Below are 14,749 nucleotides of genomic sequence, written 5' to 3'. Positions count from 1 at the left end.
AGCTGTGGTAGCATGGACCTGGACCACAACATTAGCATATCCTGGAAATTTGTTGAATTTGGAGTTTCTCAGGCCCCGCCCCAGAGCTACTCAATCAGAAACTTCTGGAAGGCCCTAAAATCTGGGTTTTATGAGTTTTTCTGGTGACTCTGTTGCACACTACAGTTGAAGAACTGTAATATAGCTAGTTGGCAAAACAGCTGAGTCCACAAGCCAATCTTGATAGTACAATCAAGTAGATGAACTCACAATGTATTTAACAATCCCTGGCTCCACTCCCCAAAAACCCCTATAATGTTCCTCTTTATTCCCTAGTAATAATTCAAAAAGAATTTGCTTCAGTCTAAATAATCTAATTAAAATTCTTTGTTTTGAAGTTATTTGGAAGAAACAATTGGTCTATATGTTTATTCAAAACATCAGGACATTCTGGACACTAAGTGATTAAGGTCATTAAGATATTCCTAATTGCTAACAATGAACACTTTTGTGAATTCTACAAATTGTTACAGATAATAATAAGACTGGCAACCTAACACTCCACTGTCCTGGTGCTGTCACCCTGCACAGAAAGTCTCAGTAGGCAGACCTCTGCTGAGCACTGATTATATGTTCTGGGACTCTCATGGGCTCCAGTGACACTGAAGATGAGTAACAAACATATCAGGCAATACCAGAGTAGATGTCGAGGGAAAGATTATTGAAGTGGAGGCTGAATCTTTCATTTGTAAATAATATGCCTCAATTTATCTAAATGTGCTTCTCTATGATCAAGATATGCATCCCATTTGAAGTTGCCAAGGCCCTTACGGTTGTCAGCCTGTAGACAACACTGTAAAAGGCCAACTTTGTTAAAATGAGAAAGAGATAAAAAAGTAGTCACCTGCCAGTGGAAGGAAGTAAGGAAGGAAGGAAGACAGGGAGGGAGGAAAGGAGGGACGGAGGAAGACAGGGAGGGAGCCAGGGAGGAAGGAAGGAAGGAAGGAAGGAAGGAAGGAAGGAAGGAAGGAAGGAAGGAAGGAAGGAAGGAAGGAAGGAAGGAAGGAAAGAAGGACCCACAGTTTGAGTTCTAATATCATTTAAACTTGTGATACTCTTAAATAATTAATTTAATCCTTGACAGTTAAATTTTACATCATCAAAACCTTAAAGAAAATGTCCAATACACTAAAATCTAAGTAACCAAAATCAACCAGCTATAAATAATGCTTTATTGAGAATCTGCAAGATGTGGCACATTGGAATGGAATATCATTCAGCCACAAGAAAGGAATGAGACACTGATACTGGCTACAACACGGAATCCATGAATCCTGAATACATTACGCTAACAGGGGTCTCCAAACTTTTTACACAGGGGGCCAGTTCACTGTCCCTCAGACCATTGGAGGGCTGCCAAATACAGTGGTCCTGTCACTGACCACCAATGAAAGAGGTGCCCCTTCCGAAGTGCAGTGGGGGCTGGATAAATGGCCTCAGGGGGCCGCATTGCGGCCCGCGGGCCAGACACCCAAGGCCATGTATTGTATGACTGTTTATATGAATTGCTCAGAACAGGCAAATCCATAGGAAAAAATAAGTAGATTAGAGGTCTCTAGGACTGGGGGGTTAAGAGAATGAGGAAAGACTGCTAACAGAGTTTCTTTAGGGGATGGCTTAAAGCTCTGTAATTAGATAGTGGTGATGGTTGCACAACTTTGTGAAAAACCCCAAAACTACTGAATTGGACTTTAAAAAGATGAATTATATGCCATGTGAATTATACCTCATTAAAAAAATCGCAATAGACTCAGGGCATGCGGTTTGGAAGGCATACAAAGCAGTATTTTCTGATTTATTTCCATATTATGGTGTGATTTACTTAAAATAATAATCTAAGTACCAAGGGGAGCTACCTGGCTTTGCTGTTAAAACAGATTTACAATGGAAATGTAAATTCAGCAGGTGTGTATCTGATGACCACAATGCTTTAACAAACGTCTTCTTCTCTCCAGAATCGACTGTGATTTTAGAGAAACCAGGGACCAAAATCTCCTGCAAGTCTTAAATGTCAGTGTGCACACCCCATTTGCCTTGAGTACTTCAATAAAGCTTTTGGAATTTAAATTATGTCGTCAATGTGTCTGGGGGGCTACTGGCAATTATCACTATGCTTGCAATGCAATTCTAATTAGTTAAAATATGGAAATGATTTCTTTTTGCAAAGATTACTGTGCCAAGAGCAGCACCATCTATTGGATGAAAATGTGAGTTAACATCAACTTTATTATAGACAATCTAAAAATTAAAAACAACAACAACCCTGGTATCCTCTAACTGAAAAGAGTATGTGTATTTATTACGGGAGGTACATTTGGATGTTTACAAAACTGTTATGTTTGATCCTAATAGCAAATCTTCCTAAAGAAAAAAAAAAGAGAGAGAGAGATTTCTTTAATAAAATGCAAAAACCCTATCTTACAATTCTTCTGGCAAATGGTCAGAACACTTGAACCTGCATGCCAGGTAAATATTCTAACTAGTTGTATCTGAATGCAATTTCAGTACTAAACGCGTACCCTGGAAGGTGGTGGGTGAAATCCATGAATAAAATATACCAACCTGCAGCTCTGCTCTGATGTTGGCACCGATGGCAGAACGTTGACAGAAGTTTTGATTGAAACTTTTTTAAAGTAACTGTCCAGACTTGAATGTGACTAAATTAAAAGTACTAAAAAACACTGAAAAGTCAAGTCAGTGCTTGTTCCTGCTACTACCTTTCGGGCGTTGTGCTAGTGAGCGTGTACATGTATGTGAGTGTGTGTCATTCGCATTAGACACGTGTATATTTCATTCAAGGCCGTAATACCCGTTGCAGTACTTTAACAGCAAAAAACGAGATGTAGTCTGTAGCCCCCCCCCCCCCCCACACACACCATGGTGGTATTTCTGGTTTTATCTTCTTATGTATACCGAACAGGCTCTCTGCACACTTTGCCAGAGATCGGAGCTGTGAGGACAGGGACGGTGGCTGCCCAATCTCTCTCCTGCGCGGGTGGCAGCACGGATCCCCGCGGGCAGACGGAAGGTGGCGGAGGTGCGAGGTGGGGAGGAGGCGCATTCTCCCACGCTGCTGCTGACACTCGAGTGCCGCCGCCGACCCGGTGGGATCCCGTCCCTTTTAGCAAGTACCTAATGCTCTGAATCCCCCCGCCCCACACCTGTGTCCCAAACGATCCCGCGAGGAAACCCCACCGAGGTCTCATCACTCACCCAGGCGGCAAACACAGATGAGCTGAACGCAAGCGACCAAGCGCGTTAGGATGAGCATTTCCAGACAGTTCGGGGGTCCTCGCCACGCGGCTGCTCAGCTTCTCGGGTGCAGAGGGAGGGGGTGCAAAGGAAACGTTTCTCCTCCAGTGTATAGATCGACGTGATATTGTGTGTGTGAAAGAGAAAGTGAGTGAGAGAGAGAGAGAGAGAGAGAGAGAGAGAGGGAGGGAGGGAGGGAGAGAGAGAGAGAGAGAGAGAGAGAGAGAAGGACGCGTGGTGGTGGTCGTGGGAATCGAAGCCACTAGCCGAGGCGCATGTCGGCGGGCGGCCGGCGGGTCCGTCTCCTTCGCCGCTGCGGGGACCGCGGTCTGGGCGCTCGGAGCGCAGCGGCGCCTGGGTGTCGGGTGCGCGCTCGGCTGGGCTGGGCGCGCGGCTGCACGACGGGGGCGGGGACGGGGACAGGGGCGGGGACGGGGACAAGGGTGGGGGTGCCCGTGGGAGCGTGCGGCTGGCCAGGGTCGCGCGCGGGGACGGGGGTGGAGGGACACAGCTGTCGTTCAGGGTCCCCACTGTAGCCCTTCACATGGCGACACCCCTCCAGCGGCCCCTGGCAGTGGCTTCCGGTCCTGGAGTTAGTGGAACCCGCTGGGGTTTAGGGTCTCCACGGAGGAAAGGTCTCTTCATGAAGACTCCCATCATCTCTTCGGAAGAGAGATCGCCAGAACCCCACTGTCCTGCACAGCCAGAAATTGACCTTTGGGGTTCGCTCTTGGAAATGTTTTTCATTTTATTGTCCTCCCTGAGATATTAAGTGGATCCAATCAGAAAGTGGCAGGGTAAATTGGGTGCCCTCTTCCCATTTTCCAAATCACCAAAGGAGTTCCGGACCCGTTCCCTCTAGGACAGCTGACCGCAAATGACCTCCGGCCCCGGTTGTGTGACCGAGTCAGACTTGCTCTTCCCCAAACTCCAACCAAACTGTCCTGCTGTGCACAGCAGCTCAGAGGAACTTTCAATTCTGCAAAGGGTCGCACGGGCAGAGTTTTTAATTGCTTGACTGAAGGATAAACAAAAGAAATGTAACAAAGCTGGAAAAAAACCTCTGTACGCGAGGGGCATGTGTCTGCGGGGTCTCCATATCTAGACTGTGAGCGTGTTGCTGGCAGGGATTTGCCTTGTTTATAATAATAACTGCTCCAAACACAGAGACACAGGTAGCCAGTAGGTGTTCCTTAAATGTTTGTTTAATTAATTTGAAGCCTATATGAAAAGATAATGCAACCCCCTGAAAATTTATGACTTCTCAAAGATTTTCATTTTTATACCTTTTAACTATAAGACATGTTTTTCCCTACTGATATGAGACCGAATTTAGAGCTTTTGAAAAGTCCACTCTGAGACACAGAATTTCAAGTTCTGCATTTATCTCCTGTATTCTTAGCAATCATTTTATGTAGGTTATCTATAGTGTGTGCTCCTGTGTCCTGCTCTTGTCTCAAAAATAGTGTTTCCGTTTTGAATTTTTAAAGGAAGTTATTGCATACAAAATTGAGTCCTGATTTCAAGTATTGCCAACTGTCCTCACTAATCTCTGTATCCGCTGAACCCCAGGTTAAACATACAGAGCCCCCGAATCAATTTGCTATTGTTGTGGGAATTTATTGTAATTGTGTAATAAATTTCAAATCCATCTAGAGTGGTTATTGAGGAATACATATAAGTATTAAGTTGACTTTTTTTTAATGTGAAATAAGCCATTCAGAGAAAGAGAAGTACTCATATTTGGAATCTAATGAACACAATGAAATAATAAGCAAAATAGCGACAGACTCATACATACAGGCTGACTGCTGTGGGGGGAGGCTGGGGAAGGAAGGTGGAGGAGCAGAGCAAAAAGGGACAAAAGAAAAAAACTCATGGACAGGAGCAACAGTGTAGAATAAGTTATAGCTGAGATAAATGGTGAAAAAATTAACTCTTGATCTTATTCTTCCCATGAATAAAACTGCAAGTCTGTCACTTTGAGAAGAATTAGAATGGGGGCTATTTGCCCCATTTGCCCTGAGGAAGACAATTTTTGCCGTCCCTGCAAATGTGCATATAAACTAGAAATGCACTGAGAAGTCAGGGACAGTAGTCGAGGAGCAGGCAGAGGAGGTTTCCTAAAGAACTGTCGTTAAGTGAGAAGGACTAGCAGGAAAAAGATCATGTCAAAAAGGTGTGAAGACAGCCCTGGCCAGCTGACTCAGTGGTAGAACATCAGCCTGGCATGTGGAAGTCCTGGGTTTGATCCCTGGTCAGGGCACACAGGAGAAGTGACCACCTGCTTCTCCACCCTTCCTCCTTTTCTCTCTCTCTCTCTCCCCCTCCTGCAGCCATGGCTCAGAGCAAGTTGGCCTAAGGTGTTAAAACAACTCTGTTGCTGAGCAATGGACTGATGGCCCCAGATGAGCAGAACATCACCCCATGGAGGGTTTCCTGGGTGGATCCTAGTAGGGTGGATGTGGGAGTCTGTCTCTTTGCCTCCCCGCTTCTCACTTAAAGAAAAAAAAAAAACTGTGGGACAAGAATGAAAGAAGCAGAGCCAGGTGCTATAAAAACAGTGTGAATTCAATCTGAGCATATTAAGTGGGGTAAGACTATGGGAAGCATTGATTCCTTAGCAGAGGTGCTTACATATGAAACACTACACAAGACAGGATCACATAGGGAACTTCCAAGGACTGTTTAGAAGCTAGTTTTGCTCAGGGGCATGTATAGTATTCCTTAAGGTCTCAATTATCAAGTCTACCTGACTAGCCTGCCAGAACAATCCAACAATAACAGCAATCCTGCTAACTCTTCTCTCACTTGGCCTGAAAGTCATATCATTAGTCACTCTTGAGTTAGATCAACAAACAATGGCACTGTTAGGCCCTGGCCGGTTGGCTCAGTGGCAGAGCATCAGCCTGGTGTGCAGGAGTCCCGGGTTTGATTCCCGGCCAGGGCACACAGGAGAAGCGCCCGTCTGCTTCTCCACCCCTCCCCCTCTCCTTCCTCTCTGTCTCTCTCTTCCCCTCCCACAGCCAAGGCTCCATTGGAGTAAAAAGTTTGCCCGGGCGCTGAGGATGGCTCTGTGGCCTCTGCCGCAGGCGCTAGAATGGCTCCGATTGCGGCAGAGCTACGGCCCGGATGGGCAGAGCAGCCCCCTGGTGGGCATGCCGGGTGGATCCCGGTCGGGCGCATGCGGGAGTCTGTCTGACTGCCTCCCCGTTTCCAACTTCAGAAAAATGCAAAAAAATAAATAAATTAAAATAAAATTAAAATAAATAAAACAAACAATGGCACTGTTGAAACCAAAGTTACCCTGTTAAAAAGGACAGGTGGCTCCTGTGGTCTCTGCTAATTCACTTCTCAGTTAAAATTATTGTCATTCTTCTAGGAAGGCACAGAAGCCACCTCTAGGGAGTTGTCAAGTTGCTACTGAGGTTTGTATGGGGAGCAGGATGGCAACCAATTCTGTGTGACGGAGTGACAGTGGTGGAAAGCTGACTCGGAGAACCAGCCAATGTGCCCCTGATGGTCCTGTCGAGGATGATGGAGTGGGAGGTTCAGGTGGTTCAGGTCCTTAAAAAAGAGATCATTGCTACAGCCCAGGTGTTGGAGAAGAGAAGGCACCAGAATGGCAGAAACATCAGTAGCCTATTGTATCTCACATTCCACAATTTTATGCGATCATGGTCATTTCTGAGATGTATTGCCTGATTAATATTCATTAGTTATTGTGATTTAAAGTTATAAGCCTATAAAATCACATTAGAGTCTGAATCTCTCTATCTATGTATTTACCCATATATAGATGAATTGAGCCTGACCAGATGGTGGCATAGTGGATAGAGTGTCAAACTGGAATGCAGAGGACCCAGGTTTGAAACCCCAAGGTCGCCGGCTTGAGTGCGGGCTCATCTGGTTTGAGCAAATCTCATCAGCTTGAGCCCAAGGTCACTGGCTTGAGCAAGGGGTCACTCTGCTCTGCTGCAGCCCCCGGTCATGGCACATATGAGAAAGCAATCAATGAACTACTAAGATGCTGCAATGAAGAATTGATGTTTCTCATCTCTCGCCCTTCCTGTCTGTCTTTCTCTCTGTCTCTGTCACAAAATATATATATAAATGAATTGATAGATAGATATAGATTTCTAATATTTATATTTATACTATTTTTATATATAGTATATATGTACTTATATCTTTTGTATATTTTCTAGACATATATTTTATAATCTCTAATATTATATGTGTGTATGTGCTGGTAGTTTATTTATGTTATGCCCTATATTTCAATCACACATAAATCCTGGAGACTTGTATTTACATGCAGAGTTCAGTACATTCGTGGGAGGAGACTTTTTTTTTTTTAAAATAAAAACAACACAGGACACAACTAATATGATATCTGGGTAGCTCAATGAACATCTTGCTTGTTTGGTAGTTATTATCTTGAATTTTAAAGTGAAATGTATCCAGAGGCTGCTAATGGCAACTGAGGAGAGAGTCATTGAGTTTTTTGCTTTTTACCATAAACTCTTTAATTTCTAAACATTGAAATGAAGCTTTGGATCCTCTCGTGGGTCTCCATCTTGCTTTTCAGCCAGAGCTGTGGTTAACTCAACTGTAGCCGAAGTTTTGGTGGGCATCTGGAGGTCTTACTCACAAGATGAAGGTTAGTTCATTTCCATTTACTACACAGCCACAGCTGTAGCCAAAGGAGAACCACAGCTGTGCTGTTGCTCATACCAGCTGCCAAAGACGTAACCCTGGTGGGGCTCGAACTCTTCGCCAGTACTGGTTATAATCATTTTGTTGAGCTATGCAAGGGGTCGAGAACCTATGGCTTAAGCCAGATGTGGCTCTTTTGATGGCTGCATCTGGCTCACAGACAAATCTTCAATAAAAAAATAATGTTAAAAATATAAAACATTCTTATGTATTATAATCCATTCATTTCCTACCGCTCATGTTCATGGTTGCTGGTGGCTGGAGCCAATCACAGCTGTCCTCTGGGACAACACCAGATTTTTATTGGATAATGCATAATGTACACAGGTCATTGTACGGCTCTCATGGAATTACATTTTAAAATATGTAGTGTTCATGGCTCTCTCAGTCAAAAAGGTTCCCGACTCCTGAGCTATGCCAACAAAATAAAGCTATAGGGATAAATATCTTTACCCTTCATCTATCCATTCATCAATTCATCTAAATACCTGTATGAGTTCTATAAAATTCATCCTTTATAATATTTTTGTTTTTTACCCAACACATTTCTATTGTGTGTACATTATAAATCATGGATTGTTTTAGGGGCTGACCACTCAAATACGACATGCTCCATCACTATGGTAGAGTAACTCACTGCCTAAAAGTAGATAAAGGCATTGCTACTACAAAATGTTTTTATTTGATGAGGATCGCCAGGTAAAATATGGGATGTCTAGTTAAATCTGAATTTCAGATAAGCAATGACAAATTTTTAGAGGAAAATAATTTTAGTGCACGACGATGCACTAAAGTTAATTAACAAACTTAAGAAATAGATTTTTAGTATGAATAATTCTTATTTACACATTAATTTTTACTGCACTTCCACGCAACATTTGGGACTTTTTATTTTTAAGTGAGAGGCAGGGAAGCAAAGAGATTCCTGCACGTGCTCTGATCGGGATCCACCTGGCAAACCCTCTACCAGGGCAATGCTCTGTTCATCTGGGGCTGCTGCTGCATTGCTTGGCAACCGTGCTATTTTAGCACCTGAGGTGAGGCCATGGAGCCATCCTCAGAGCCTGGGACCAAATTTGCTCGAACCATTGAACCATGGTTATGGGAGGGTTAGAGAGAGAGAAAGAGATAGAGAGAGAGAGAAAGAGATAGAGAGAGAGAGAAGGGGAGGGGTAGAGAAACAATGATCACTTCTCCTTTGTGCCCTGACTGAAAATCAAACCCGGGACATCCCTATGTCAACACTCTACTGCTGAGCCAAGTGGCCAGGGCAGGACATATTGTTTTTGGTTTTTCTTTTTAAATTTTTTTTATTTATGATTTTAATTTATTGTGTTTACATAGATTCAAGTGTCCCAATGAATGTATCTCCCCCCACCACTGTGTTCCCCTCGGCGCCCCACCTTTGCTCCCTCCCCCCAATGCCCTCCACCCTTCCCTCCAGGATTTGCTTTCCTGCTCTCTATAACGCTGTGTTATGTGTATATAATTTCACCAATCTTTTTCCCTTCTCTGATCCCATCCTATCATCCCCTTTCCCTCTGACTGCTTTCCTTCTGGTCCCTTTGATCCGGCCTCTGCCTCTATTCCACTCCTCAGTTCATATTGTTCATTGGATTCCTCAAATGAGTGAGGTCATATGATATTTTCCTTTCTCTGCCTGGCTTATTTCACTTATAATAGTTTCTAGGTCCATCCATGGTGTCGCAAAATGTAAGATTTCCTTCTTCCTCAAGGCCACGTAGTATTCGATTGTGTATATGTAGTACTGCTTTTTTTTTTTTTTTTTGTACTTTCCTGCAGCTGGAAATGGGGAGGCAGTCAGACAGACTCCCGCATGTGCCCGACTGGGATCCACCCGGAACACCCACCAAGGGGCAATGCTCTACCCATCTGGGGTGTCGCTCTGTTGCCTGGGGCAGAGGCCAAGGAGCCATCCCCAGCGCCTGGGCCATCTTTTGCTCCAATGGAGCCTCGCTGCAGGAGGGGAAGAGAGAGAGAGGAAGGAGAGGGAGAGGGGTGGAGAAGCAGATGGGTGCCTCTCCTGTGTGCCCTGGCCGGGAATTGAACCCGGGACTTCCGCACGCCAGGCCGAAGCTCTACCACTGAGCCAACCGGCCAGGGCCAGTACCACTGCTTTTTAATCACTCATCCACTGACGGACACGTGGCTCTTGTAAACAATGTTGCCATAAACATGGGAGTACATTTATTTTTTTTGAATCAGTGATTTGATATTCATAGGATATATTCCTAAAAGTGAAATAGCTGGGTCTAAGGGTAGTTCCATTTTTAATTTTTTTTTAAATTTTTGTTTATTCATTTTGGATAGGAGAGGGAGAGACAGAGAGAGAGAGAAGGGGGAGGAGCTGGAAGCATCAACGCCCATATGTGCCTTGACCAGGCAAGCCCAGGGTTTCGAACCGGCGACCTCAGCATTTCCAGGTTGACGCTTTATCCACTGCGCCACCAGGTCAGGCTCATTTTTAATTTTTGAGGAATCTCCATACTGTTTTCCACAGTGGCTGCACCAATCTGCATTCCCACCAGCAGTGCAGGAGGGTTTCCTTTTGTCCACACCCTCGCCAGCACTTGTTATGTGTTGTTTTGTTAATGAACGTCATTCTGACAGGTTAAGGTGGTATCTCATTGTGGTTTTAATTTGCATTTCTCTAATTATTAATGATGTTGAACATTATTTCATATGCCTATTGGCCATCTGTATGTCCTCTTTGGAGAAATATTTATTCATTTATTTGCCCATTTTTTGATTGGACTGTTTATCTTCCTAGTGTTGAGTTTTACAAGTTTTTTATACATTTTGGTTATTAACCCCTTATGTGACATATTGGCATATATATTCTCCCATTGTGTGGGTTGTTTTTTTATTTTGTTCATGTTGTCTTTTGCTGTGCAAAAGCTTTTTAGTTTCATATAGTCCCATTTGTTCATCTTGTCCTTTATTTTACTTGCCTATGGAGTAAATTAGCAAAAATATTGCTATGAGAGATATTGGAGAGTTTATTGCCTATGTTTTCTTCCAAGATGTTTATGGTTTCATGGCTTACATTTAAGTCATTTATCCATTTTGAGTTTATCTTTGTGAATGATGTAAGTTGGTGATTTAGTTTCATTTTTGTGCAGGTAGCTGTCCAATTTTCCGAACACCATTTGTTAAAGAGACTGTGTTTATTCTATTGTATGCTCTTACCTCCTTTGTCAAATATCAATTGTCCATAAATGTGTGGGTTTATTTCTGGGTTCTCTGTTCTGTTCCACTGATCTGTATGCCTGTTCCTATGCTAGTACCAAGCTGTTTTGAGTATGATGGCCTTGTAGTATAACTTGATATCAGGAAGTACGATACCGCCAACTTTATTCTTCTTTTTTAAGATTGCTAACACTATTCATGTTCTTTTTTGGTTCCATATAAATTTTTGGAATATTTGTCCTATATATTTGAAGTATTATCACTGGTATTTTAATAGGAATTGCATTGAATTTATAGATTGTTTTGGGTAATATAGACATTTTAATCATGTTTATTCTTCCTATCCATGAACACAGTATGTGCTTCCACTTGTTTGTATCTTCTTTGATTTCCTTTATCAATATTTTATAATTTCCAATTACAAGTCTTTAATCTCTTTGGTTAAATTTACTTGTAGGTACTTTATTTTTTTGTGCAATAGTGAAAGGAATTGTTTTCCTAATTTCTCTTTCAGACAGTTCATTGTTGGTGTATAAAAATGCCACTGATTTCTGAATATTGATTATATATCCTGCCACATTGCTGAATTCATTTATCAGGCCCAGTAGTTTTTTGACTGAGACTTTAGAGTTTTTTATATACAGTATCATATTATCAGCAAATAATGATAGTTTTACTTCTTTTCCAATTTGGATGCCTTTTATTTCTTCTTGTCTCATTGCTGTGGCTAAGACTTCCAGAATTATGCTGAATAAGAGTGGTGAAAGGGGGCACCCCTGCATTGTTCCTGATTTTAAGAGGATTTCTTTTCATTTTTGCCCATTGGTTATGATGTTGGCTTTGGGTTTTCATAGATGGCCTTTATCATGTTGAGGTATGATCGCTGTATCCCCACTTTGCTGAGAGTTTTGATCATGAATGAGTGCTGGATTTTATCAAATACTTTTTCTGCATCTATTGATATTATTGTGTGGTTTTTATCCTTCCTTTTGTTTATGTGTTGAATCACATTTATTGATTTGCAAATACTGTACCAGCCTTGTCTCCCCCGAATAAATCCCACCTGATCATGTTGTATGATTTTTTTTCATGTATTGCTAGATCCAATTTGCTAGTATTTTGTTGAGAATCTTAGCATCTAAGTTCATCAAGGATATTAGTTTATAGCAGGGGTCGGGAAACTTTTTGGCTAAGAGAGCCATGAATGCCACATATTTTAAAATGTAATTCCATGAGAGCCATACAACAACCCATGTACATTATGCATTATCCAATAAAAATTTGGTGTTGTCTCGGAGGACAGCTGTGTTTGGCTCCAGCCACCCGCAACCATGAACATGAGTGGTAGGAATTGAATAAATTGTAATACATGAAAATGTTTTATATATTTAATGTTATTATTTTTTTATTAAAGATTTGTCTGTGAGCCAGATGCAGCCATCAAAAGAGCCACATCTGGCTCGTGAGCCATAGGTTCCCGACCCCTGGTTTATAGTTTTCTTTCTTTGTAATGTCTTTGCCTGGTTTTGCAATCAGTATTATGCTTGCCTCATAAAAGGTTTTTGGAAGTCTTCCCTCCTCTTAAATTTTTTGAAAGAGCTTGAGAAGGATAGGAGTTCTTTGAATATTTGATAAAACTCACCCGTGAAACCATCTGGCCCAGGGCTTTTGTTTGTTGGGAGTTTTTGTTGTTGTTTTTCAGAGACAGAAAGAGAGATAGATAGGGACAGACAGACAGGAACAGAGAGAGATGAGAAGCATCAATCATTAATTTTTTCGTTGCGACACCTTAGTTGTTCATTGATGACTTTCTCATATGTGCCTTGACCATGGGGCTACAGCAGACTGAGTAACCCCTTGCTCAAGCCAGTGACCTTTAGTACAAGCTGGTGAACTTTAACCAGATGAGCCCACGCTCAAGCTGGCGACCTCGGGATCTTGAACCTGGGTCCTCCACATCCCAGGTTGATGCTCTATCCACTGCGTCACTGCCTGGTCAGGCTGTTTGTTGGGAGTTTTTTGATAACTGTTTCAATCTCATTTGATGAAATCGGTCTGTTTAGTTTTTCTGATTCTTCTATATTGATTTTTGAAAGATTATACGTTTCAAGGAATTTGTCCATTTTACCTACATTGTCTAATTTTTTGGCATACAGTTATTCATAGTATTTTCTTGCAATCCTTTGTATTTCTGCTGTGTCCGTTGTTACTTCTCCTCTCTCATTTCTAATTTTATTTATTTGAGTCCTCTCTCTTTTCTTCTTGGGGAGTCCAGTTAAAGGTTCATCTAACTTGTTTATCCTTACAAAGAACCAACTCTTGGTTTTTTTGATCCTCTGTATTGTTTTTTTAGCCTCTATGTCATTTATTTCCACTCTAATCTTTATTATTTCCTTCCTCCTACTTCCTCTGGGTTTTACTTGCTGTTATTTTTCTAGTTCCTTTGGATGCAGGGTTAAATGGTTTATTTGAGCTTTTTCTAGCTTCCTAAGGTATGCCTGTAATGCTATGAACTTTCCTCTCAGGACTGCTTTTGCTGTGTCCCATAAATTTTGAGCTATTGTATGTTCATTTTTATTTGTTTCAAGGAATTTTTTTTCTTCCTTGATCTCATTGTTAACCCATTCATTATTTAATAACATGCTATTTAGTTTCCAAGTGTTTGAGTGTTTCTCAGTTTTTCTATTGTAGTTGATTTTTAGTTTCATGCCATTATGATCCAAGAAGATGCTTGATATGATTTCAATCTTCTTAAATTTATTGAGACTCGTTTTGTGTCTTAACATGTGGTGTCTCCTAGAGAAAGTACCATGAGCACTTGAAAAGAATTTATATTCTGCGGCTTTAGGGTGAAAGGTTCTGAAGATATCTATTAAATCCAGTTGATCTAGTATGTCCTTTAAATCTGCTGTTTCTTTGTTAATTTTCTTTCTTGAGGATCTATCCAGTGATGTTAGTGGGGTATTAAAATCCCCTACTATTAGAGTATTGCTGTTGATCTCGCCCTGTATGTCCATCAAAATCTGCTCTATATATTTAGGTGCTCCTGTATTAGTTGCTTACATATGTTTAATGGTTATATCTTCCTGTTGGATTGTTCCCTTTATCGTTATGTAGTGATCTTCTTTATCTCTTAAACAAAATAGCCTTTGTTTTAAAGTCTATTTTGTCAGATATAAGTATAGCTACCCCATTTTTTAAAATTTCCATTTGCATTAAATATTATTTTCCATCTTTTTACTTTCAGTCTATGTGTATCTTTGGTTTCGAGGTGGCTATCTTGTAGGCAGCATACTGACAGGTCCTATTTTCTTATCCATGCAGCTACCCTATGTCGTTTGATTGGAGCATTTAATCCATTTGCTTTTAAGCTTATTATTGATATGCAGTTATTTATTGCCATTTTATTCTTTAAATTTACATTCCTCTTTTACTAGATTTTTACCCCCTTTGTTCTGTTTACAGCAGGTCTCTTAACATATCTTGTAGCATTGGTTTGGTTGTAATGAATTCCTTGAGTTTTTTTTGT

General features: G+C 41.6%; 1 protein-coding gene across 4 annotated transcripts in view; it reads right to left on the bottom strand.

The window, feature by feature from the left end:
* PTPRZ1 (protein tyrosine phosphatase receptor type Z1) overlaps positions 1 to 3,635 on the bottom strand; it is a 192,373-nt gene extending 188,738 nt beyond the window's left edge. For all 4 annotated transcript variants that reach the window (XM_066262186.1, XM_066262187.1, XM_066262188.1 and 1 more), the window contains exon 1: positions 3,253 to 3,635. In XM_066262186.1, coding sequence (XP_066118283.1) covers positions 3,253 to 3,310 — 58 coding nt within the window. In that variant the 5' untranslated portion in view covers positions 3,311 to 3,635. The remainder of the gene's footprint in view (positions 1 to 3,252) is intronic.
* Between the last annotated feature and the right edge of the window lie 11,114 nt (positions 3,636 to 14,749).

This window comes from Saccopteryx bilineata, chromosome 2, assembly GCF_036850765.1.
Source record: "Saccopteryx bilineata isolate mSacBil1 chromosome 2, mSacBil1_pri_phased_curated, whole genome shotgun sequence".
NCBI classification, from domain to species: Eukaryota; Metazoa; Chordata; class Mammalia; order Chiroptera; family Emballonuridae; genus Saccopteryx; species Saccopteryx bilineata.
Note: the sequence above shows the minus strand (reverse complement) of the source record. Positions and strands in the feature narration are given on the sequence as shown.